The sequence below is a fragment of the Diaphorina citri genome, unplaced genomic scaffold (assembly GCF_000475195.1).
Source record: "Diaphorina citri unplaced genomic scaffold, Diaci psyllid genome assembly version 1.1 scaffold180, whole genome shotgun sequence".
NCBI lineage: Eukaryota > Metazoa > Arthropoda > Insecta > Hemiptera > Psyllidae > Diaphorina > Diaphorina citri.
The window spans coordinates 147,584-172,568 of NW_007377617.1; the positions used below are offsets into that span (position 1 = coordinate 147,584).

The 24,985-nt window shown below is 40.7% G+C and overlaps 1 protein-coding gene across 1 annotated transcript; it reads left to right on the forward strand.

Annotated features, from left to right (window-relative positions):
• The first annotated feature begins 1,679 nt into the window (after positions 1-1,679).
• Positions 1,680-21,745, forward strand: LOC103505530 (adenylate kinase isoenzyme 5-like). Its single transcript, XM_008469867.2, has 7 exons — positions 1,680-1,701; positions 8,907-9,052; positions 12,121-12,303; positions 17,800-18,076; positions 18,518-18,813; positions 19,098-19,262; positions 21,216-21,745. The coding sequence occupies exons 1-7, from the start codon at positions 1,680-1,682 to the stop codon at positions 21,621-21,623; spliced, it is 1,497 nt and encodes a 498-aa protein (XP_008468089.1). The 3' UTR covers positions 21,624-21,745.
• The last annotated feature ends 3,240 nt before the right edge of the window (positions 21,746-24,985 follow it).

The following is a 24,985-nucleotide window of genomic DNA, read 5'->3' on the forward strand; positions in this document are numbered from 1 at the left end:
TTTCTACTCTAGGTACCTCATAGTATAGCAGACATTTGTACATTCATGGCTAATCTTTATGAATGGATAGCTATTTATTTTTATGCTGGTAGTGATTGTTAGATTGATAGATACTACTAGATAGTCATGTATTTTATAGTGATTAATTAAATCTCATTCCAACAATCTAAATTAATTATTTTATTTTTTGAAATAAAGAAGGAGATTTTTTTATAAAATAGTTCTTACCGTCCTATGTAGGTATGTTATTACATGTGCATTGCAATCAAAATAGTAAACACATTCCTGGGTTCATTGGGAAAAACTTAAGAAATCTGGCGCGAACGACATACCCGTGTTAAGGCGCGTAATCGGAAAAAAAAAAAAAAAAACAAATTTAAATTAACTGTAATCAATATATTAGGGTTTTTTTGCACATGAGTCACAATCACCCCCCTGCAAAACTATTGGATTCAGAACACTATAGGGTACAATCTTAAGAGGATAGGGTATTTAAACTTATAGGCATAGACCACCACTTAATACAGTTCCTGGACAACATGCCTTTTTTCCCCCAAACTGTAGAAATTCAAATTGATTGTAGGTAATATAGTTTTGGGGAAAGCATGCGTTAAGTTCAAGGTACCTAGGTTAGCCAGTGGTTGTCTAGGTGACCTCCCCCCCTCCCTTTACTGACCATCATACGTTGTTTCTTGAGAACCTCAAGGTTTTTCTTCTCCTGTGTGTTATTCAGGCTAAGGCCGTCATAACGCTTTGACCATCCACCACACGCGCGGACAATTTATTTTTGGACTTTTTTGTGTGTGAGAGGGAAAATAAACAGTTCTCGTATCTCAAATGACCATCGTGAACATTTTTGAATAGATCCATTTTTAATGCATTGATATTCAAAGTAATAAATCAGTTTAATTCGTTTTCTGTGTACGAATCGTGTTTATTTTGACGGTTCGCGTGATTTTTTCATACCCTCAAAAAATCGTTTCTTCATGTCCTGATATTCACCCATCATAGAAAGCTCACCTGTAATTATTCTGTTTGTTATTTTGTTATTTTCATGCTACCTAATTTTCTGTCGAAGTGATCATTGAACGTTTTCGTTTCTAGTTCCCTCTAATCAAAGCACGTGCATTCGACGGTTCGCGTGATTTTTTTCATACCCTCAAAAAAATCGTTTCTTCATGTCCTGATATTCACCCGTCATAGAAAGCTCACCTGTAATTATTCTGTTTGTTATTTTCATGCTACCTAATTTTCTGTCGAAGTGATCATTGAACGTTTTCGTTTCTAGTTCCCTCTAATCAAAGCACGTGCATTCCAACTAACAATTACCTACAACGCTCAAATCATACGTTTTAGACATGTTCTATACATGACCGCAGTTCTCTTGTCTAGACTGTGAGCCAGATTTGTGTTGCTCCTTTTTTTCCCGGCCTTTGAAAATATTTCTCCCGGTTTTTGTGATCAGAATCAAGTCGTGTTTTTTTTAGTGTCTAGTAAAATTCTCAGTCCGCCTTTGTTGTGTGTGACCTTGATTTTTTACAAGGATGACCATTGGTCAGGTGGATGTTACCTGATGATTTGCCAACTGGACTTCTATTGGACAGGAATGAAGGCTTTGGCATTCAGCCTTGGTTCCATCCTAACGTGCAAAGTTTCCTCTCGTGTATTGTCTCCGTACTATGGGCATTTGTCTAGACACAGGTGAGTACCATGGGCATTTGTCTAAACACAGGTGAGTACTATGGGCATTTGTCTAAACACAGGTGAGTACTATGGGCATTTGTCTAGACACAGGTGAGTACTATGGGCATTTGTCTAGACACAGGTGAGTACTATGGGCATTTGTCTAGACACAGGTGAGTACATTGGGCATTTGTCTAGACACAGGTGAGTACTATTGGCATTTGTCTAGACACAGGTGAGTACTATGGGCATTTGTCTAGACACAGGTGAGTACTATGGGCATTTGTCTAGACACAGGTGAGTACATTGGGCATTTGTCTAGACACAGGTGAGTACTATGGGCATTTGTCTAGACACAGGTGAGTACTATGGGCATTTGTATAGACACAGGTGAGTACTATGGGCATTTGTCTAGACACAGGTGAGTACTATGGGCATTTGTCTAGACACAGGTGAGTACTATGGGCATTTTTTGTCTAGACACAGGTGAGTACTATTGGCATTAAATTAATGGTTCAAGTGTCTTTGAAGACCTATGTTAGTAGGTATTCGTTTCACAGGAAGGTACTAATAAAAGAATGAATAATATATGTAGAATACATCTAGAATCTAGATTCTAGATAATTAGGTACAACGTATTGTACCTAATTATCTGTACTACGTATAGGTACCCATACACCTATGTACCAAGTGGGTAGGGTAGGTGCATAACAGTGTAAAGTCAAAATACTTGCACGAACTTTTGGTTTCCTTTGAAATTCTGATGGAATGATAGTAATTAACATAGGTGCCATGATACATACCTACATAATACATACATATGATACGTACCTACAGGTACATACCTACATAATAGGTATGTGTGCAGGTTTATGTGTATATTTAGAAGATGGGTGTTCCCTATGTAATATGTATGGGGCACCTAGATATCTTGCCTACTATATTATGCATAATGTGCTGTCTAGTATCTACAACACGTTTGTTGTAGATACAAATTTTACTCAGTTATACCTTTGTAGGTATGTTGTTGTTTTTCTCACACATGGCTTTGTTAGTTAAAGTGCAGATAAATAGAGACGGGTTCGATTCCCGCCCGGGGCGGATTTTATCCTGAAGGGATAATGTTCGTTCTCGGAACGGCTGGCTTTATCCTATCCTGTCTTCCTTCTCTCTTCGATTTCGGGACGATAAGACCATAGCAGTTACAGTTCCCTCTGTCAAACCTCTTAAAAAAAGAATAATAATAATAATAATAACAATAATAATAAAAAATAAAAGGAAATTCTAAAATTTATGTTTTCGTACTGCTTCGGCTGGTAAATTTTAGCCAGGCCAAGGAGAGTAAAGGTAGAAACACACGTGACGTGATAGCAGTGTGGCTGTCCTGAACGAAATTACCTACAATATTATGGGAAAACTTTGAACTACATCTTTCTGACTCCCCATGAGCTCACGTGACGTTAAAAAAAAATGGTAAATTTTAGCCAGGCCAAGGAGAGTAAAGGTAGAAACACACGTGACGTGATAGCAGTGTAGCTGGCCTGAACGAAATTACCTACAATATTATGGAAAACTTTGAACTAAATCTTTCTGACTCCCCATGAGCTCACGTGACGTGACGTGATGGTAGTTTTACCTTTACACTTAGACTGCTGGGTTGAAGGGTCTTTACAGTTCCATTCTGGCAGGACACACAAGCTGGGTTCGAATCCCGACCGTGAATGGAACATAAATCAAAGGCTTACCTCCAAGTAGCTACACTCGAACCATTGGTGTAACGCTATTCGAAACAAAATCACTTCCAGGTGTTGAGTACTATGGGCATTTGTCTAGACACAGGTGAGTACTATGGGCATTTGTCTAGACACAGGTAAGTACTATGGGCATTTGTCTAGACACAGGTGAGTACTATGGGCATTTGTCTAGACACAGGTGAGTGCTATTGGCATTAAATTAATGGTTCAAGTGTCTTTGAAGACCTATGTTAGTTGGTATTCGTTTCACAGGAAGGTACTAATAAAAACATGAATAATATATATGTAGAATACATCTAGAATCTAGATAATTAGGTACAACGTATTGTACCTAATTATCTGTACTACGTATACCCATACACCTATGTACCAAGTGGGTAGGGTAGGTACATAACAGTGTAAAGTCAAAATACTTGCACGAACTTTTGGTTTCCTTTGAAATTCTGATGGAATGATAGTAATTAACATAGGTGCCATTTGAGTACTTATTGGCATTTGTCTAGACACAGGTGAGTACTATGGGCATTTGTCTAGACACAGGTGAGTACTATTGGCATTAAATTAATGGTTCAAGTGTCTTTGAAGACCTATGTTAGTAGGTATTAGTTTCACAGGAAGGTACTAATAAAAACATGAATAATATATGTAGAATACATCTAGAATCTAGATAATTAGGTACAACGTATTGTACCTAATTATCTGTACTACGTATACCCACACACCTATGTACCAAGTGGATAGGGTAGATACATAACAGTGTAAAGTCAAAATACTTGAGGCACGAACTTTTGGTTTCCTTTGAAATTCTGATAGAATGATAGTAATTAACATAGGTGCCATGATACATACCTACATAATACATATGATACATACCTACAGGTACATACCTACATAATAGGTATGTGTGCAGGTTTATGTGTATATTTAGAAGATGGGTGTTCCCTATGTAATATGTATGGTGTGCTTTAAAGACTGTAAAGAGGAAAAAATGCTATAAGAAGTATAAAATAACAAACGTCCAGGCTTTTCTCACACACATACACACAACTCCGCTGCCAGCAACTGACCGCGACCCTTCTCCGCCTCCTTGTGTAAATTTGAACTAAAGTTAACCTAGTTTCGAGCCCCTCCCCCTTAAGACTAAAGAGGAAAAAATGCTATAAAAAGTATAAAATAACAAACGTCCAGGCTTCTCTCACACACATACACACAATTCCGCTGCCAGCAACTGACCGCGACCCTTCTCCGCCTCCTTGTGTAAATTTGAACTAAAGTTAACCTAGTTTCGAGCCCCTCCCCCTTCCTTCGTCCTGTTACAAGGCCATGGAATTTGTTTTTCCAAAGCGTCCATGAAGGACACCTCCGAAACACCTTCAGTGACTTGTCAATAATAGAAGATAGCGACCAGGGGGCTAGGGGGTTGTTTGATGAATGACGGTGTACCAACGGCTAGGCGCTGGTGGGAGGGGTTACTGTACTGTGTACGAGGGATGAGTGACTAGATACAGGGTCATGATGTTGTTGTAGCGGTGTAGCTGCACCGAAGGGGGTTGATGGTCTCTAGCCAAGATTACTTGGCCCGTCCCGAACCGCAGTCAACCACTTGTTGTAGCGGTGTAGCTGCACCGAAGGGAGTTGATGGTCTCTAGCCAAGATTACTTGGCCCGTCCCGAACCGCAGTCAACCACGCGTCTCGATCACGCAGTGTTATTATGTTTTACCTATTATTACCTACATATTTCAATGGAACTACCCAGTTCTAGCCGACAATATGACCTGTATGAAGGAGATTCTAATCATAAACACACCATATGTTTAGAGGTATATTTTATTACACAGACAATAACAGTCCTTGTTTGTTTTTTATACCAAACAAGAGGGTATGATTTCCTTCATTATTATGTTTTACCTATTATTACCTGTAGGTACCTATTTCAATGGAACTACCCAGTTCTAGCCGACAATATGACCTGTATGAAGGAGATTCTAATCATACCATATGTTTAGAGGTATATTTTATTACACAGACAATAACAGTCCTTGTTTGTTTTTTATACCAAACAAGAGGGTATGATTTCCTTCCCATACACTCCATCTCTCTTGACCCATGTAAATTCCCAAGACCCCTCCTTAAGGTCTTGTTATTATGTTTTACCTATTATTACCTACATATTTCAATGGAACTACCCAATTCTAGCCGACAATATGACCTGTATGAAGGAGATTCTAATCATAAACACACCATATGTTTAGAGGTATTTTGTTACACAGACAATAACAGTCCTTGTTTGTTTTGTATACCAAACAAGAGGGTATGATTTCCTTCCCATACACTCCATCTCTCTTGACCCATGTAAATTCCCAAGACCCCTCCTTAAGGTCTTTGGAAGTTTCATCATTCATAGGTAATCATAAGACACACGAGTAATTGCCTAGTCCTTGAAGTCTGGGGTAAAAAATAATATTTCTGAGAGGAGAGGGAAGAAAAAGGAATATCATAAGACACACGAGTAATTGCCTAGTCCTTGAAGTCTGGGGTAAAAAATAATATTTCTGAGAGGAGAGGGAAGAAAAAGGAATGAATAAAATATTAATTTGAAGCTCAAAAAGTTGTTTTTTTTTTTTCTTCTAAAACCTTGAGGAAGTGTTCAATATTCTACACGTAATATGATAGAAGGTAAGGAATATGATAGAGGGCCGGGTGCCAAGGGAGGTATAGATAAACAAAATAATTTTCTCCATGCAAAACCGTTTCAAGTATCATTACTTTTCTAGCTCATTTTTTTTTTTTTTTTTTTTTTTGGTGTGTCCAAATATAGTTGACGGTCGGTCGACTATGTGTGGACACACCTTTAGAAAGCCAATCAGAAATAAATGTGATTTAAACATTAATATGTGCCATATGTCATCAAAATCAATCTGAAAGATGACTCATCCATGAAATATAAGACTCAGGGAAAAGGTTTTGGAACACTCATATTTAGATTTTATAAAATGGAGGTGTTAATAAATTTTGGGTTTTCCCATTTTCTCAGGTGGGCATTTTTTAAGCCCATTGAAATTGCGGAATAAACAAAGTGTCTGAAAATTTGTATTTTTTTCTTCTTCTTTTCTTCAGTAGGTAGGTACAAAAGGGGATTTTTTCAAAGTTCACTGAACTATTAGTACTTTATGAAATAAATTCATAGACCTTGCAGGCCTGTAAACAGGATTTCATTGGATTTTTTTTCTTCTTCTTTTCTTCAGTAGGTAGGCACAAAAGGGGATTTTTTCAAAGTTCACTGAACTATTAGTACTTTATGAAATAAATTCATAGACCTTGCAGGCCTGTAAACAGGATTTCAGTTAGCCTGGAGGGTAGCGAGTCTGCCTTGTAAGCGCTAGGTAGCGAGTCGTGGGTTCGATTTTCGCCCGGGGTGGATTTTATCGGACGAGGTTCGTTCTCGGAATGCTGGCCTTCTTCTATCCTGTATTCCTTTTTTTCTTTCTTTCGGGAAGATAAGACCTTAGCAGTTACAGTTCCCTCTATCAAACCTCTCAGCCGATTCTCTGTATAAGGAAAAGCTTCGAGTTTTAATTTCAATATCGCCTGTAATTCGCTCAATTTATTTCACCTCAGTGCTTGCTAGGGAGTCAGGAGTAGGGGGAGTGGTATGAAGGCCAATTCTGTGCATAAGGAAAAGCTTCAAGTTTTAATTTCAATATCGCCTGTAATTCGCTCAATTTATTTCACCTCAGTGCTTGCTAGGGAGTCAGGAGTAGGGGGAGTGGTATGAAAAAACATGGGTTGTTTTTTCTTTTCTCTTTTCCATTGAGTAGGTAACGAGTGACTTGTGTTGTGTTTCACATTCAGGGTTATTGAGAAACAGGGGCTTCTTTTAGAAGGATTTCCCACTCCGAACTTTGCACTCCTCGGTCTTCGAGCAGAAATAAAAGATAACACACTGTAATAAATACCTATGGATGGCTGGGTTGTTCGACGCCAGTAGGCAGTCCAGCTGCTGGGTTTCTAGTCCAGTTAGTTGGCCAGAATTGATTGGATTTGTAGCGGTTAAAAAGTGCATTTTGTCCGACTGGACTGGAATATTACTGGTCGCCCCTTGTGTTTACACGAGTTCAGCAGTTGGCTTATTGTGTGTTCAGGTGGTTCAGGACTCGAGTAATCCACAGTCATTGGACCAGATACGATTGGCTAGTTTAAGGCTCATTGAAGCTCTTATCAAGATACACAAGGCCAGTCTCTACATAGACCGCCTACTGGACTCGTGAAATCCATTACGGCTTTGCATTACCCTATCGGGTCGGGCTAGCTAGAGGTTACAAAGGGTTTATCTTCAAAGGAAAAGCACAGCTCCTCATGATGGTTGACTGCGGTTCGGGACGGGCCAAGTAATCTTGGCTAGAGACCATCAACCCCCTTCGGTGCAGCTACACCGCTACAACAACATGCGAAGGATTTCCCACTCCGAACTTTGCACTCCTCGGTCTTCGAGCAGAAATAAAAGATAACCCACTGTAATAAATACCTATGGATGGCTGGGTTGTTCGACGCCAGTAGGCAGTCCAGCCTACTGGACTCGTGAAATCCATTACGGCTTTGCATTACCCCCCTATCGGGTCGGGCTAGCTAGAGGTTACAAAGGGTTTATCTTCAAAGGAAAAGCACAGGTCCTCATGGTGGTTGACTGCGGTTCGGGACGGGCCAAGTAATCTTGGCTAGAGACCATCAACTCCCTTCGGTGCAGCTACACCGCTACAACAACATGTTTAGTCTGGCTGGGGACTTAAAACAGGGAATAGACCAGATTAATCTGGCTGGGGGACCTTAAACAGGGAGGATACAAGCCTGAAATCTCCCTTGAAATAGCAAAGGTTGAGTGCGAAGGGCACAGGCCGAAAAAAATCGACTCTGCTCAAAATCGAACGCAATATCTCCAATGTGAAAGCCCACTCGGTCATGGAGGTTATTTTTAGTTCAGGCCCAGCCGAGGTATGGAATTTTATCCTAAATATAATTTGAGAATTTGACCACAATAATAGTAATAGCCTACTGCTGGCGTAAAGGGACTTTTCAGTCCTATGCGAGCAGCATAAATAAGTACCTACTACATAATTATTATTTCGATTTGTATTTGTAGCCAAAACCATATGTCAGCCCAAAGCAATCATCCTAGTTATGACTGATTGAGAGGCTAACGAAAAACGCCGACCCCGTCTGTACACGGGAAAAGGCGAAGAAAAAGAATATTATAATTTTAAGAAGAGAAATGTTAACATCTTACCGAGAACAAACACAACCGGCACCTTGGGTACTTCGAACTGTACATGGGTTTCATTCTGCATGGGGAATGTGCCTTCTGGGGGAGTGCCCAAACCGGGGTATGTACGGTCCGCCCCTGTATGCCACGTCCCTCCTCGACTTTCCGAGTCATCGTAATCCGCTAAAAATGTTCAACTTGTTTGTTTCAGAGGAAGTCAAAGACTTCAGTTTTCTATCAAGTAAAACTGTAACGGAGGTTCTGATGTTAGAAATGAAAATGTCACCCGCTGCCAAAGCTTTCCTCATATCGGGATATCCAAGGAATATGCGGGACGTGGTGGAGTATTCAGACAAGGTAAGAATTGAGTGAGTAAGTGAGTGAGTGAGTAAGTGATGAGTGAGTAAGTAAGTGAGTGAGTGAGTAAGTGAGTGAGAGAGTGAGTAAGTGAGTGAGTAAGTGAGTGAGTGAGTACTACTTTGCTTTTTCCGTACAACCCTATAGTTAGGTACGAGTAGAATGGACCACCTTTACAAAGTTACCGAGCCTTCGCTTCCTCTATTCAGCTTCCCAATCTGAGGCTTAGGTGTAGGGGCTAAACAGCACCAAAGGATGGGTTAAGCTTCTATGAATCTGCAATCAAGTATCCTAAGCTTTACCTGACGGTGAAAAGGTCTCAGTAAAGCACTACACACTTGCCATATTTATACAAGCAGAATAGGGCACGCGTGTCATATCCTACGTATAAAGGCTTATCCTTTATCAGGCAGAAGATCAGTTGTTTCTATTTATGAGCGTTTACTTTCTTCGGATTGCCCTTTCATGTGTGGCGCGTTTTCCAAGTGTCGAAAGATATCTAGTACCTACCTGATGAAATTATGTAGTCCTATCGTAGTCAGGGCCGTATTGAGGAGGGGCTGGGCCCCCGTCCCTCGGGCTCCAAGATGTAGTAATATACTGTTGAAGTACTGGACTATAATTTGTTTGGATTCTTGGGCCCCCCTAGCTCAAAGATATGGGCCTCATCGTGCTAAATACCTATAGATAGGGCTCGAGGCTAAAACTTTGTACTATTCATAATTTCATGTCAAATAGATTTCTACCCAATTCATCATGTGTTTACCAAATATCTGTATGTACATATCTATCTACTTATTTGAGGAAATTTCTCAAAACAAAAGTTCCATCACTAGGCACCCTACTCCCTCCCCTTTCTCTTCTGTGCTGAGGGCAGATGGTTACACCTACTTTTCACTTTGTAGCCTATTTATCACCCCATGACCCCAAAACTGATGATGATCTGTACATATCTATCTACTTATTTGAGGAAATTTCTCAAAACAAAAGTTCCATCACTAGGCACCCTACTCCCTCCCCCTTCTCTTCTGTGCTGAGGGCAGATGGTTACACCTACTTTTCACTTTGTAGCCTATTTATCACCCCATGACCCCAAAACTGATGATGATTGACTAGTTATTTGAAGAGGAGAAGCAAACATTCCTTGAAATTTAAATATTGGACATATTCCTTGAACCTTGAAATTACTAGGGCAGTGAACTGTGGACCTCGAAAACCAAAGGAGTTTTAAGGTGTGTCCAACTGTCCACACATAGTCGACGGTCGGCCGACTATGTGTGGTCACACCTTTAGAAAGCCAATCAGAAATAAATGTGATTTAAACATTAATTTGTGCCATTTGTCATCAAAATCAATCTGAAAGATGACTCATCCATGAAATATAAGACTCAGGGAAAAGGTTTTGGAACACTCATATTTAGATTTTATTTAGCTCCACTGCTAGAGCCCTCAACTGCTTCCAAATAAAGTGTGCTTTAAAGACTGTAAAGAGGAAAAAATGCTATAAGAAGTATAAAATAACAAACGTCCAGGCTTTTCTCACACACATACACACAACTCCGCTGCCAGCAACTGACCGCGACCCTTCTCCGCCTCCTTGTGTAAATTTGAACTAAAGTTAACCTAGTTTCGAGCCCCTCCCCCTTCCTTCGTCCTGTTACAAGGCCATGGAATTTGTTTTTCCAAAGCGTCCATGAAGGACACCTCCGAAACACCTTCAGTGACTTGTCAATAATAGAAGATAGCGACCAGGGGGCTAGGGGGTTGTTTGATGAATGACGGTGTACCAACGGCTAGGCGCTGGTGGGAGGGGTTACTGTACTGTGTACGAGGGATGAGTGACTAGATACAGGGATCCTGGGCCCATTGAAGAGCTCGAACCTGATGCGGTAAATGAGACCGGAGCGTCTTGACCTCTTGATCACCGAGGCAGTATTTTCTGAAGCTCGTTTCCCTTCTTTTGTCGTGAAACCTCGACCACTTTTGCTGCCACGGGACGCTACTTATTTTAAATGGTTATCTGAAAGAGGTTTCCTCGAGTGAAATTTTGCCATTTGGTTGATGAAAATATGTCAAGAATTAAAGAGTCTGTGTCTCATTTAAGGGAGATGTGTTCAATGTTCATACAAGGGGACCTGTGTGTAAACACCATAGCATACTTATGCTTTGGGTAGCCAACTTGTTGGATCAGTAGTCAATTAAATTTGTCAGTGTTCAACCGGAGCGTCTTGACCTCTTGATCACCGAGGCAGTATTTTCTGAAGCTCGTTTCCCTTCTTTTATCGTGAAACCTCGACCACTTTTGCTGCCACGGACGCTACTTATTTTAAATGGTTATCTGAAACAGGTTTCCTCGAGTGAAATTTTGCCATTTGGTTGATGAAAAAATGTCAAGAATTAAAGAGTCTGTGTCTCATTTAAGGGAAATGTGTGCAATGTTCATACACGGGCACCTGTGTGTAAACACCATAGCATACCTATGCTTTGGGTAGCCAACTTGTTGGATCAGTAGTCAATTAAATTTGTCAGTGTTCAGTTTCCCGAAAGGGACCGCAAGGAAAATATGTACATAAAATAAAAATATCAATTTTCTGTTTCAGATTAAAACGATCAACGGTGTGATCCTCATCGCTTGGAGTCCTAGGCCCATTGAAGAGCTCGAGCCTGCGGTAAATAAGACCGGAGCGTCTTGACCTCTTGATCACCGAGGCAGTATTTTCTGAAGCTCGTTTCCCTTTCCCTTCTTTTGTCGTGAAACCTCGACCACTTTTGCTGCCACGGGACGCTACTTATTTTAAATGGTTATCTGAAAGCGGTTTCCTCGAGTGAAATTTTGCCATTTGGTTGATGAAAATATGACAAGAATTAAAGAGTCTGTGTCTCATTTAAGGGAAATGTGTTCAATGTTCATACACGGGGACCTGTGTGTAAACACCATAGCATACTTATGCTTTGGGTAGCCAACTTGTTGGATCAGTAGTCAATTAAATTTGTCAGTGTTCAGTTTCCCGAAAGGAACCGCAAGGAAAATATGTACATAAAATAAAAATATCAATTTTCTGTTTCAGATTAAAACGATCAACGGTGTGATCCTCATCGCTTGGAGACAAAGTCTTCTGGAGCGACAAATCGACTACGGTGCCAAATTAGGTCATGTGATTTTATCTTTAGCTCGGATGGAACTAGCCAACTTCTATCAGAACGTTACGCCCGTGACCGACTTCTTTGATCAGCGAGGAATGCTCATTGCTGTAAGTATGGCTTCAAAAACCTATTTTTTAGGCACTGAGACAGGCATAGCAGTAGTGTGTATACTTTTTCGGGCCCCCTTCCTCAAGGTTTTGCCTGAGAGGCCCCTGGTTCAATAGTGGATTGACAGAGGATGGGTTCTCCAAATTATAGGCAGGGGCCTCTCTAAATGTTCCTACGGGGTCCCTAAAAGCCCGGGATGCCCAGAGCGGCGAGGGTTTTTCTAACATCTGTGAGGCATAGCACCCAAAATCCGCCGCGGGTGGGGATGGAACCTGCGACCTAGCACTTACAAGGTACCCTCCAGGCTAACTAGACAAGGAGGGGTATTGACTTGAAAGTTAGTTTTCCTCGAATAACGTGACTTGGAACTGTATTTCTTCAAGATAGCAACACCTTCGAGTTTACTTTATTCTAAAGGTTACATTATACAACGGCAAACAGTAATAATTATCAACATTCGTGTGGAAGTGCAACTCTTCAGTTTGCGATCCCGAAATAGCTCGGAAAATTTATGTAGACTAGAGTAGACTAGGGGTTCTAATTTACGAGGTTGTACCATAGATGTAAGGCCAGCCACTTACTATCAGATACACCTGATCAGGTCTACCTGATAGTATGTGTGCAAAATTATCAACATTCGTGTGGAAGTGCAACTCTTCAGTTTGCGATCCCGAAATAGCTCGGAAAATATATGTCTGCTAGATTAGACTATTTGTTCTAATTTACGAGGTTGTACCATAGATGTAAGGCCAGCCACTTACTATCAGATACACCTGATCAGGTCTACCTGATCGTATGTGTGCTCATCAGGTATCAGGTAGAACTGACAGACGGACCTTTTCAGCCGTACTTGTCAGGTCTACCTGAAAGTGTTTGTGCTCATCAGGTGTACCTGTCAGGTCTACCTGATAGTGAGTGGCTGGCCTATGTACAATTTACTTGTGACTTATATGCAACAGATACCGTATAGTTAAATGTCAGAGGCCTCGGAAACAGGGGTTAAACTAATAATAATACGCTTAGGAAATACGATGAAAACTTCGATTTATATTAGTTTTTATGAACCTGCGTGTCTTTACTTGGTATGTTTCTGGTATGCTTGTCTGTTGGCACTTCCTTTAAGGCCAGCCACTATCAGGTAGGCCTGACTGGTACACCTGATCAAGTCCGCCTGTCAGGTCTACCTGATTGGCTGGCCTAACGGATGGTATGATAAGATCTACCATCAAGAAGCGATACCCAATAGTCGCCCATAAGTCATACATATCGAGCTCTTGTACACTTGTACATCACCTCAATAGTTGTTCATAAGATTGCTAGATAGTCGGACACAAAGCTCCATGTTGATAAAAAGGAACATGCAAGGATATTATCATGGGAAAGTATTACGCCGTTAGATGAAATATTGAAATAATAGAGGCGGACAATGTCCCATACTCACACGACAAGCCCGTTCTTGATATATTCATAATAAACTCACGTTACCTATACTCATTCATATTTCATAACTCCGGGAGTCACGCGAGCTAAAAAAATGATTTCAATTTTCATGTCTTTTGCAAAACTCATATATTTCCCTCACAGTACAATTTACTTGTGACTTATATGTAACAGATACAGTATAGTTAAATGTCAGAGGCCTCGGAAACAGGGGTCACACTAGCAATAATCTGCCTAGGAAATACGATGGGAACTTCGATATAGTATCAGGTTTTATGAACCTGCGTGTCTATACTTGATATGATTCTTGACTTTTGGTATGCTTGTCTGTTGGCACTTCCTTTAAGGCACTCTTTATCAGGTAGACCTGACAGGTACACCTGATCAAGTCCGCCCGTCAGGTCTACCTGATTGGCTGGCCTAACGGTTGGTATGATAAGATCTACCATCAAGAAGCGATACCCAATAATCGCCCATAAGTCATACGTATCGAGCTCTTGTACACTTGTGCATCACCTCAATAGTTGCTCATAAGATTGCTAGATAGTCGGACACAAAGCTCCATGTTGATAAAAAGGAACATGCAAGGATATTATCATGGGAAAGTATTACGCCGTATCAACATTCGTGTGGAAGTGCATCTCTTCAGTTTGTGATCCCGAAATAGCTCGGAAAATTTATGTCGACTAGACTAGACTAGGGTTTCTAATTTACGAGGTTGTACCATAGATGTAAGGCCAGCCACTTACTATCAGATACACCTGATCAGGTCTACCTGATAGTATGTGTGCTCATCAGGTATCAGGTAGAACTGACAGACGGACCTTTTCAGCCGTACTTGTCAGGTCTACCTGAAAGTGTTTGTGCTCATCAGGTGTACCTGTCAGGTCTACCTGATAGTGAGTGGCTGGCCTATGTACAATTTACTTGTGACTTATATGCAACAGATACCGTATAGTTAAATGTCAGAGGCCTCGGAAACAGGGGTTACACTAGTAATGATACGCTTAGGAAATACGATGGAAACTTCGATTTATTTTAGTTTTTATGAAATTGCGTGTCTTTCGCATAAAATATTGCAGCGATCCGAGTTGAGTTTTGACTCCACCTGCCGCATACCATACTGCAGCGACCTAAGTTCTGTTTTGACTCCACGGAGACTGAACCGTCCTCCGTAGAGGCGGTGGGTACCGAGTATGTCATAACACGCGATATAATCCTTCTAGTCCAAGCTATGAAAAATTCAAATTGCTAAAACATTCATCAGCATCGCTGAGAGCGAGGTAGCGAGGTCAGATAGGGAAACTATCCGTAGAGGAACACAGTTCAACGACAAATATTTGACAACCTTGGTGATCCCTTGGGGAGGATGTCCTGAAAAGCCGTTTCCAAAACCCAAACAAAGCTACGAAGTTGTCAAATTGCGTTAAAAATTAAACCCTAAGTTTTAACTAAATCCCCTTTAGGGGTGAGCTATTCATTTCTAACGAAAGTCACAACTTTGGGTCGGGGTTGTGAGTTTTTTTTTTTTTTTTTTTTTTTTTTTTTTTTTTTTTTTTTTTTGTAGTTTTTTAGCGCATCAACGAATCACCTGTCGCATCAACGAATCACCTGTCGCATCAACGAATCACCAGCGATCCGAGTTGAGTTTTGACTCCACCTGGCGCATACCTTACTGCAGCGACCTAAGTTCTGTTTTGACTCCACGGAGACTGAACCGTCCTCCGTAGAGGCGGCAGATACCGAGTATGTCATAACACGCGATATAATCCTTCTAGTCCAAGCTATGAAAAATTCAAATTGCTAAAACATTCATCACCATCGCTGAGAGCGAGGTAGCGAGGTCAGACAGGGAAACTATCCGTAGAGGAACACAGTTCAACGACAAATATTTGACAACCTTGGTGATCCCTTGGGGGGGATGTCCTGAAAAGTCGTTTCCAAAGCCCAAACAAAGTTACGAAGTTGTCGAATTGCGTAAAAAATTAATAAACCCTAAGTTTTAACTAAATCCCCTTTATGGGTGAGCTATTCATTTCTAACGAAAGTCACAACATTGGGTCGGGGGTTGTGAGTTTTTTTTTTAGAGAGAGAGATTTGACAGAGGGGACTGTAACTGCTAAAGTCTTATCGTCCCAAAATCGAAGAAGAAAGACAGGATAGGAGAAACCCAGCCGTTCCAAGAACGAACAATATTTCTGCTAAAGTATTCGTATAAAGTATAGGGACTCGTTCGTCTCGATCGGTCTGATAGATCATGGTCTGTCAGACGGTCTGATAGATCATGGTCTGTCAGATGGTCTGATAGATCATGGTCTGTCAGATGGTCTGATAGATCATGGTCTGTCAGATTGTCTGAACGTGAGTGGACGGCATAACACTCAACGAATCACCTGGCGCATACCATACTGCAGCGACCTAAGTTCTGTTTTGACTCCACCTGGCGCATACCATACTGCAGCGACCTAAGTTCTATTTTGACTCCACGGAGACTGAACCGTCCTCCGTAGAGGCGGCAGGTACCGAGTATGTCATAACACGCGATATAATACTCTTCTAGTCCAAGCTATGAAAAATTCAAATTGCTAAAACATTCATCAGCATCGCTGAGAGCGAGGTAGCGAGGTCAGATAGGGAAACTATATCCGTAGAGGAACACAGTTCAACGACAAATATTTGACAACCTTGGTGATCCCTTGGGGGGGATGTCCTGAAAAGTCGTTTCCAAAGCAGTAGAGGCGTTTCTAGAATGCAATTGTAGTAGATGAGTATTATAGTGAAAACTTCACTCGTTAGTTAACGTTATCCTATGTCTAGCCTTGAGGAGATGTCAAATTTCAAAGCTGATACTTTTTTCTGAAGAGATTTGATACAGGGAACCACAAGAACGGAGGTCTTATCGTCCAGAAATCTAAGAGGGAACGATAGTAGAGGCGTTTCTAGAATGCCATTGTAGTAGATGAGTATTATAGTGAAAACTTCACTTGTTAGTGAACGTTATCCTATGTCTAGCCTTGAGGAGATGTCAAAGCTGATACTTTTTTCTGAAGAGATTTGATACAGGGAACCACAAGAACGGAGGTCTTATCGTCCAGAAATCTAAGAGGGAACGAGACCAGGATAAAATCTGCCGTTCTGAGAACGAACTTTATACGTTTAGAATAAAGTTCGCACCGGGCAGATACTGATTTAAAATTGGGAAAAAGATTTTAAAAAATGGTAACGTGTAGATTCTTACGTAGATTTTTACGTAGTGCCTCGCTGGCGACGGCACTACCAGTAGGTTTCTAGTTAACTAGAGAAATCGTTCTAATGCTGGCATTTCAACGAACTAAATGTACGTTACTTATCTACGAAGAATTAATGGATAGGTTGTTCAATTAAATATGAACTTTGGGCTTCTGCACTAACGTGAAAAAAGCGTCCAAAAATTCACCAACGGAAAAGATATTCATTCAGCGTAGAAAAAAACAACGTTTTTATTGTAAGTCAGTATTGACTTGGGAAAAACAACTTTGTATATACTTATCTATTATTTATTAAATAATAAAAATAAATTAAATTAATTGAATAAAGCCTGCGTAGATGTATAAAAGAAGCGCCCAAAATGGGCTAGAGCCCTTTTGTTACTCTCATAGGTACATCGTACATTGATACATTGCATTGCTCATATGAGTCCTAGGCCTTTCAAGATCAATTTCGCCTTATTTTCACAATGTCCAAAGACAGCCTAGTTAGCTTGGTTGGTAGCGCGTCTGCCTTGTAAGCGCTAGGCCGCGGGTCCGATTCCCGCCCGGGGAAGATTTTATCCTGAAGGGATAAGGTTCGTTCTCGGATCGGCTGGCTTTCTCCTATCCTGTCTTACTTCCCACTTCGATTTCGGGACGATAAGACCTTAACAGTTACAGTTCTTCTTCTTCTCTTCTTTTTGAGGTGCCTATCCGGTTCGGATGTTAGCTATTATGCCAACAGTTCCCTACCTCTTAAAAGAGAACAAAAAACACAATATGCCCTCTCTTTCGACTTCTTTCTAATCCCTGACATAATCCCTACAGGTGAACGGGGAGCGGAATCCAGTGGAGGTGTACGCAGACTTCCGGACGGCGGTTCTGAAGATCCTCAACAAGAACAACGTGGTCCCGGGTTCGAAACCCTTGGTCAACGGGAACGCCATCCCAGTGCCGGAGACTCTGCCGCCCCAGGTTCAAAGTATAGCGGCCACGGTACACTCACCGCCTAAACACTTTACGAGGCCAAACGGGGTAGTGTCGGAGCCGTACAGGAAGATCAAGTCGGTCGAACGAAACACGCCACTGGTGGTTTGGGTCGTGGGTAAGTCATCATCGATTCCTGAAGGCAATGCCTTGTCGTTGTAGCCAATACTATCGATCTATTGCTGCTCTCTTGAGTTGACTGTGGGTAAGTAGGAGTCAAGTAATGAACCAGACTGTGGGATTCTGTGGGAGAGAGAACTGAAATAGAACTTTACCCCTCCCCTTAAGCTGTGTCCACACATAGTCGACCCCTTCGATCGACGTCGACAGAAACCGCATACTACCTCGACAGCATAGATTCACCTCGTCGATCGACTCGTTCGACTATGTGTGGACACAGCTTTATGGTAATGGTTTTCTATGGTCCGCCGACAGCAAGTGGTATCCAAAGAATACCTTATTTTATATGACTAGGATTCTTAGGGAAATAAAATAAGGTAATCATATGAATCTAATTAACAATAATTTCATTTCTATTCCAAATTTTCTCATTCCCCAGGCGGACCCGGCAGCTCAAAGTCGGAAATGTGCCAGAAAGTCCTCCAGGACTATCCGAACTGGACTCAGATCAGTCTCGGGAAACTGCTGCGGTATTTCGCCAACATCGAGGACGATGGGGAAGGGTTGAACTCTCGAATTAAATCCAGCGTGTCGGCTGGGGACTTTGTCAATAGAGACGTGGTGCTGGATATAGTGTATGCGGAGATGAAGAAGACCAAATACACCGAGGCAGACGGGATTGTCATCGATGGCTTTCCGCGGGAAATGTCGCAACTGATTGACTTTGAAAATAAGGTGAGTGATCTCGGGAAGCGGCTGATGGAAGAAACGGGAGACAAAAAGGCCGCTGCCTTCCTCACACGAAGGATATTTCTCGCTATTCAGCGGAGGAACTCGGCAGCGGTCGTGGGAACCCTACTTGGTTCTTCCAACTTAGAAGAAGTTTTTTTATGTAATATACATAGTTTTGAATACATTTATTTTTTATTACGTACCTACGAATTCCGCTAGGTACTCGCTATCAGCTATTTATAGGCTGCATTTCAAAATCTTAATGTTTTCCCCCTACTCATTTTCAGTACCAAATTCATCCCCCCATGATCCTAATCGACTGCTCAAAACTGGTTCTACACAAAGGTCAAATAGACAACAGTGTGTCTGCGTTCAGAAGGAGGCTGGAGTTGTTTCGGGAGAGAACTCTGCCCATGTTGAGAGCCATGGATGTGGAAACAAGACTCACTATTGTAAGGAAAAGAATCGAATAGAACTGGAATTTCCAAATGGTGACCCGCCAGCACTATTTAGAGCTTTTCGAGATTTTTTTTTTTTTTTTTTTTTCAATGCATAAAAAATGTGCCACGGTCACACATTCACCACAAATTTTATTATTCTCTGTCCCAAGAGGTTTGATAGAGGGAACTATAACGCAGGTCTTATCCTCCCTAAAGCGAAGAGAGAAGGAGTACAAGATAGAAGATATCCAGGCGTTCTTCCAACTCTTTAGGGGTTAAGGCTAGAATTGAATTGAACACGAATTCACGCCATGTGACGTGATTTGGCGTCAAATAATCAAGTACCTACTACCTACGTTAGTTCTTAAGCTGTGTACACAAATAGTTGACGCCGCCGATCGATCTTTGATTATCGATCGACCCGGTGAATATGTTGACCAGGCGATGTTGTCGAGGCAGTGTACGGTTTCAGTCGACATCGATCGATGGCACGTCGACTATTTGTGGACACAGTTTATCAGCTTAATGATTGATTAGGTTCAATACGCAGGAAATTTTTAGTAGATACTAGATAGGTATGTGAATTTCTAAAAAGATACAGTTATTCTGTTTCAGATAAAAGTTCAGCGAAAAATACAAAAATCTGCATCCAATGTAACCACCAATATCGCGCGAAATCATTATCATCGAATGCGTACCTACTCAATGCAACCCTGCAGTAGTACAGCTTAAAACTAGAAATCGTACTCGTATGTACCCAGCCCTTTCCAAAGTAACGGCGCGGCCTTAAAACTCTCAACCTATTTTTGAAAGTTCGAAGGCGACGATTCATCTTCGCCACGGATATGGCCCGCAGTTACGTTCTAGTTGAACAGCTCTGTTTCTAACCTCCGAATTTTATGAGAGAAAAACATCGTACTTTTCTCGCGGACGCAATGTGCTATCCTCCAAGCACCGGATAAGAGGAGCTGTGCACCACCCATTTTATTGATCAGGCGAAGTGTAGGTTTCACATATCGTTGCCAAGAGTAGTGTGATCTCACGAAAATAAACCGTAGCGTAGTCTCTGGCAATTTTTTACGAAAAAAACATCAACAACATTTTTTAATATAAAAAAATTGGTGACAAATAATATTTTTTGGGGGACACCATCTCACTGAGAATTTTCTCTGGTAAGATAATCATTTAGTTTGTTTCTTTTCTTTTCTCAAATTTGTTTTTCTACATCTTGACCGTCATTGTCGAGCATTTATTTTTGTACTGTGTTTTCATCTGCGCTTTCATTGATATTCCCAACTATCAGGTTTGCTTTCATTAATTTGTCCCACAAAAAACGAGGAAAATTCTCAACATTTGAAATACATTCCTAGTGGAGATACCTTGGTATCATTAGTTGATTAGAGTATTAGAGGACCATCGCCTCGCTAGAAAGTAAAAACGGGGAAAATTCTCAACATTTGAAATACATTCCTAGTGGAGATACCTTGGTATCATTAGTTGATTAGAGTATTAGAGGACCATCGCCTCGCTAGGCGTTCTGAGAACGAACCTTATTTGTTTAGGATAAAGTTCGCCCCGGGAAGGAATTGACCTAGCGCTTACAAGGCAGATGTTCTGCCTTCCAAGCTAGCCAGACTGGCTTTCGACTGTTTGAATTAACTCTTAAAGCAATGCTTGATTTGATTTTGATTGGTTCTTCAACCTCTGTGGCTGAGTCGGTATCACACTAGGCTTGCACACCGGGGGACCCGGGTTCGAAGTTTTTTCGGCTCTGTGCTTGGAGTTCGGGGTGCACTCAGCCTCGTGAGGACAATTTTGTGTAGCTACTTTAATCGAGTAGCGACCAGTGGCGACATTACCAGTGTATGATTGCAGAGGAGTAACGCTGTGATATCCACAAAAGTTGTGAAAAAGCTCTGCTTTATCACAAATAAATTCACGATTTGATCTGATTTTCTTTCCCAGGTGGACGGTGACACACAGTTACCTCAGGTGCGTGAAGAGTTCGAACGAGTGCTCAAGAAGATCATAGACGACCTGGAAAACACCGCCAGGCCTCGAGACAAGCGTAACCACACCGCCCTCTCCCTGGACAACGATAACACGGTGGTACACGATCTGGAGGGTGGCGCAGGTGAACCGGTCAATATACCCAACGGGTTTGGGCCACCCCGTGAAAACCGCACGGTTACGACCCTGTTTACGAAACCTCAAGACCCTGTAGCCCCGTATACGAAGGACCAGCAGGACCCTGTATCTAGGAATGTGCCATATATGAAGGACCAACAGGACCCTGTCAATACGATATCTAGGAATGTTCCCATGACTCGAGAAATGCCAGAGACGGGAATCGAACGGGAGGACCCGCTATAGTAGGGTCTACGTGCTGATTATAAATAGTAGGGTCGACGTCACAGCTGACCCTGTTTTTTTATCCCCTTGTAGTCATCGCTAAAATACCTACATACAGGCCCATTTTCCTAGTTTTTCTTAAGGAAAACATTGGACGAATACTGAACATTTATCTTTATTTTTTGGTCTTATTATAACACTTATAAAGTGGTGCAATATTAAACTGTTCAGATAAAGGGACTACATGTCCTAATTAAAGCACTTATAACAATAATATTTATATTTAGTTACCAACGCCAGTGCGTTAGCGCTGTGGACTTGGAATCTGTAATCTTTGTCCAAATGAGTTGTCTTATGTGAATAATACCCAACCAATGAACCAATAATTTACCAGGATCTATTTCCTATCTAATGAAACAATACCCCCTTGCTGCGGGGGTTAATGGACTTTTCAGTCTCATCCTGGCAGTAAAATAGTAAAAATGAGTTATATTCTTACTCACTTCTACATGAAAAGTGAGGCAAGCCCCTCTTTCTCTTTATGATTGAATCTCAAGTATTTTTTGACTTCAAAATGCTCTCAACTGTCTTGAATTGCTCAACTCTTGTACATTAAAAAATCGTATGTTTTAGTTAATTAGGTTTAGACATTGAACACTCAGGACTCTGACTTTTTTGTGAGCTAACACAAGAAAATTTTGCAATGTAAGAAAACGAATGTGCCTTGTGAGGTCAAACTCACTTAAGTAAACGCATATGTTAGACCCCGTTCCCACTATTTGTCGCTGGGGGGGGGGGGGAAACGGGGCGGTGGGAGTTATTTCCTATCTGAAGAAACAATACCCCCTTGCTGCGGGGGTTAATGGACTTTTCAGTCTCATCCTGGCAGTAAAAATGAGTTATATTCTTACTCACTTCTACATGAAAAGTGAGGCAAGCCCCTCATTCTCTTTATGATTGAATCTCAAGTATTTCTTGACTTCAAAATGCTCTCAACTGTCTTGAATTGCTCAACTCTTGTACATTAAAAAATCGTATGTTTTAGTTAGTTAGGTTTAGACATTGAACACTCAGGACTCTGACTTTTTTGTGAGCGAACACAAGAAAATTTTGCAATGTAAGAAAACGAATGTGCCTTGTGACTTGTGAGGTCAAACTCACTTAAGTAAACGCATATGTTAGACCCCGTTCCCACTACTTGTCGCTTGGGGAAAAAATCGTGTCGTGTGTAGTTAGAACACTCTTATTTAAATTGCCTAGAGGACATTCGGGGAAAAAAGTAAAAATCGGATGAAACTCACCACAAGTGAGAACGGTGTCTTGTGGAATCTGAACTGATTTTCCCTCTTCTGAAGCCCCTTTACCCTCTTTTAAAGGAAATTGGAAAATTTGGTTTAACCAAATTGAAACTTGGTGGCGTGATAGCGCTTGAACATAAACCATTGGAAATCTAAGATGGTGTCTTCTCGAAAAAAAAAAAAAAAAAAAAAAAATTAAAGTAAAAGTAAAAATCGGATGAAACTCACCCCAAGTGAGAACGGTGAACGGTGTCTTGTGGAATCTGAACTGATTTTCCCTCTTCTGAAGCCCCTGTCCCCTCTTTTAAAGGAAATTGGAAAATTTGGTTTAACCGTTTAACCAATTTGAAACTTGGTGGCGTGATAGCGCTTGAACATAAACCATTGGAAATCTAAGATGGTGTCTTCTAAAAAAAAAAAAAAAAAAAAAAATTCAAGGTTGGCAGAAAAAACTGGTTAATAATCAGTTTTTTTTCAGTATCCCCGGGGGGAGGTGGGGGGCAGATACTGATTTAAAATTGGGAAAAAGATTTTAAAAAATGGTAACGTGTAGATTCTTACGTAGATTTTTACGTAGTGCCTCGCTGGCGACGGCACTACCAGTAGGTTTCTAGTTAACTAGAGAAATCGTTCTAATGCTGGCATTTCAACGAACTAAATGTACGTTACTTATCTACGAAGAATTAATGGATAGGTTGTTCAATTAAATATGAACTTTGGGCTTCTGCACTAACGTGAAAAAAGCGTCCAAAAATTCACCAACGGAAAAGATATTCATTCAGCGTAGAAAAAAACAACGTTTTTATTGTAAGTCAGTATTGACTTGGGAAAAACAACTTTGTATATACTTATCTATTATTTATTAAATAATAAAAATAAATTAAATTAATTGAATAAAGCCTGCGTAGATGTATAAAAGAAGCGCCCAAAATGGGCTCATATAAAGTCAACTTTAAGATAACCTGGCTTAATGCTGATGCAGTTGAAGTCCTGAAAGTTCAAGTCATGAGATTTAATTCACCTCCTCAAGACACGTAGGTAGACAAGGAACTTAACGTAGAAAGCACTCAATTAATATTAAAGTTGTACAAATAAATAACCTACTGTTCTATTTTAGTTACCATTCATTTGCTCTATCCTTTCTGCTTATTGAGATATTATGTTTTCAATAGGTATGTTGTGTGGTATCCGTTTCGGATCCCTTAAAAGGCTCGTTCCTACTTGTCGTTCGGGAAAAAATCGTGTCGTGCGTAGTGGGGACATTGCGTACAGGACATTCGGAACAAAATCGTATGAAACTAACGACAAATGGCAACGGGCCTTTTACTAAGAAATCTCAGCAGCAGGTATTTCAAATTTCTTTTCCACTTTAACGTTTCAATATCTGTGTAAGTACCAATGAATATTTTCCATATCTAGACTGGAGATACCTAGGTACTTTTTACTTTCTACCTTTAATAGCATACCTATTTAATGAGTTTTTTTTACCTACTTATTTTTAAATTTTTGACGAAAAAGTTCTGTAGGTGTAAACTGTAAACATAATCTACGCAAAAATGTTATTATTGCACTCTAACCGAAGCAAATCGCACTGTGGGATCATCGCTTCTGAGTCAAGCAAAAAGATTAAAAAATGCAGGAACTATAGAGAATGGCTGTACTTTGGTATGTGAGTTTTCTTATCAGTAGGCGCTTCGGATCCCTTAAAAGGCTCGTTCCCACTTGTCGTTCGGGAAAAAATCGTGTCGTGCGTAGTGGGGACATTGCGTACAGGACATTCGGAACAAAATCGTATGAAACTAACGACAAATGGCAACGGGCCTTTTACTAAGAAATCTCAGCAGTAGGTATTTCAAATTTCTTTTCCACTTTAACCTTTCAATATCTGTGTAAGTAGTAAGTACCAATGAATATTTTCCATATCTAGACTGGAGATACCTAGGTAGGTACTTTTTACTTTCTATCTTTAATCGCATACCTATTTAATGAGTTTTTTTACCTACTTATTTTTAAATTTTTGACGAAAAAGTTCTGTAGGTGTAAACTGTGTAAACATAATCTACGCAAAAATGTTATTATTGCACT

Excerpts from the sequence above, each read along its gene's own strand:
- LOC103505530 (XM_008469867.2), top strand. The coding sequence starts at position 1,680 with ATGGGCATTTGTCTAGACACAG. Across the intron at positions 18,077-18,517 it reads ACTGGTGGTTTGGGTCGTGG|GCGGACCCGGCAGCTCAAAG; the intron begins GTAAGTCATCAT and ends CTCATTCCCCAG. Across the intron at positions 18,814-19,097 it reads TGATTGACTTTGAAAATAAG|TACCAAATTCATCCCCCCAT; the intron begins GTGAGTGATCTC and ends ACTCATTTTCAG.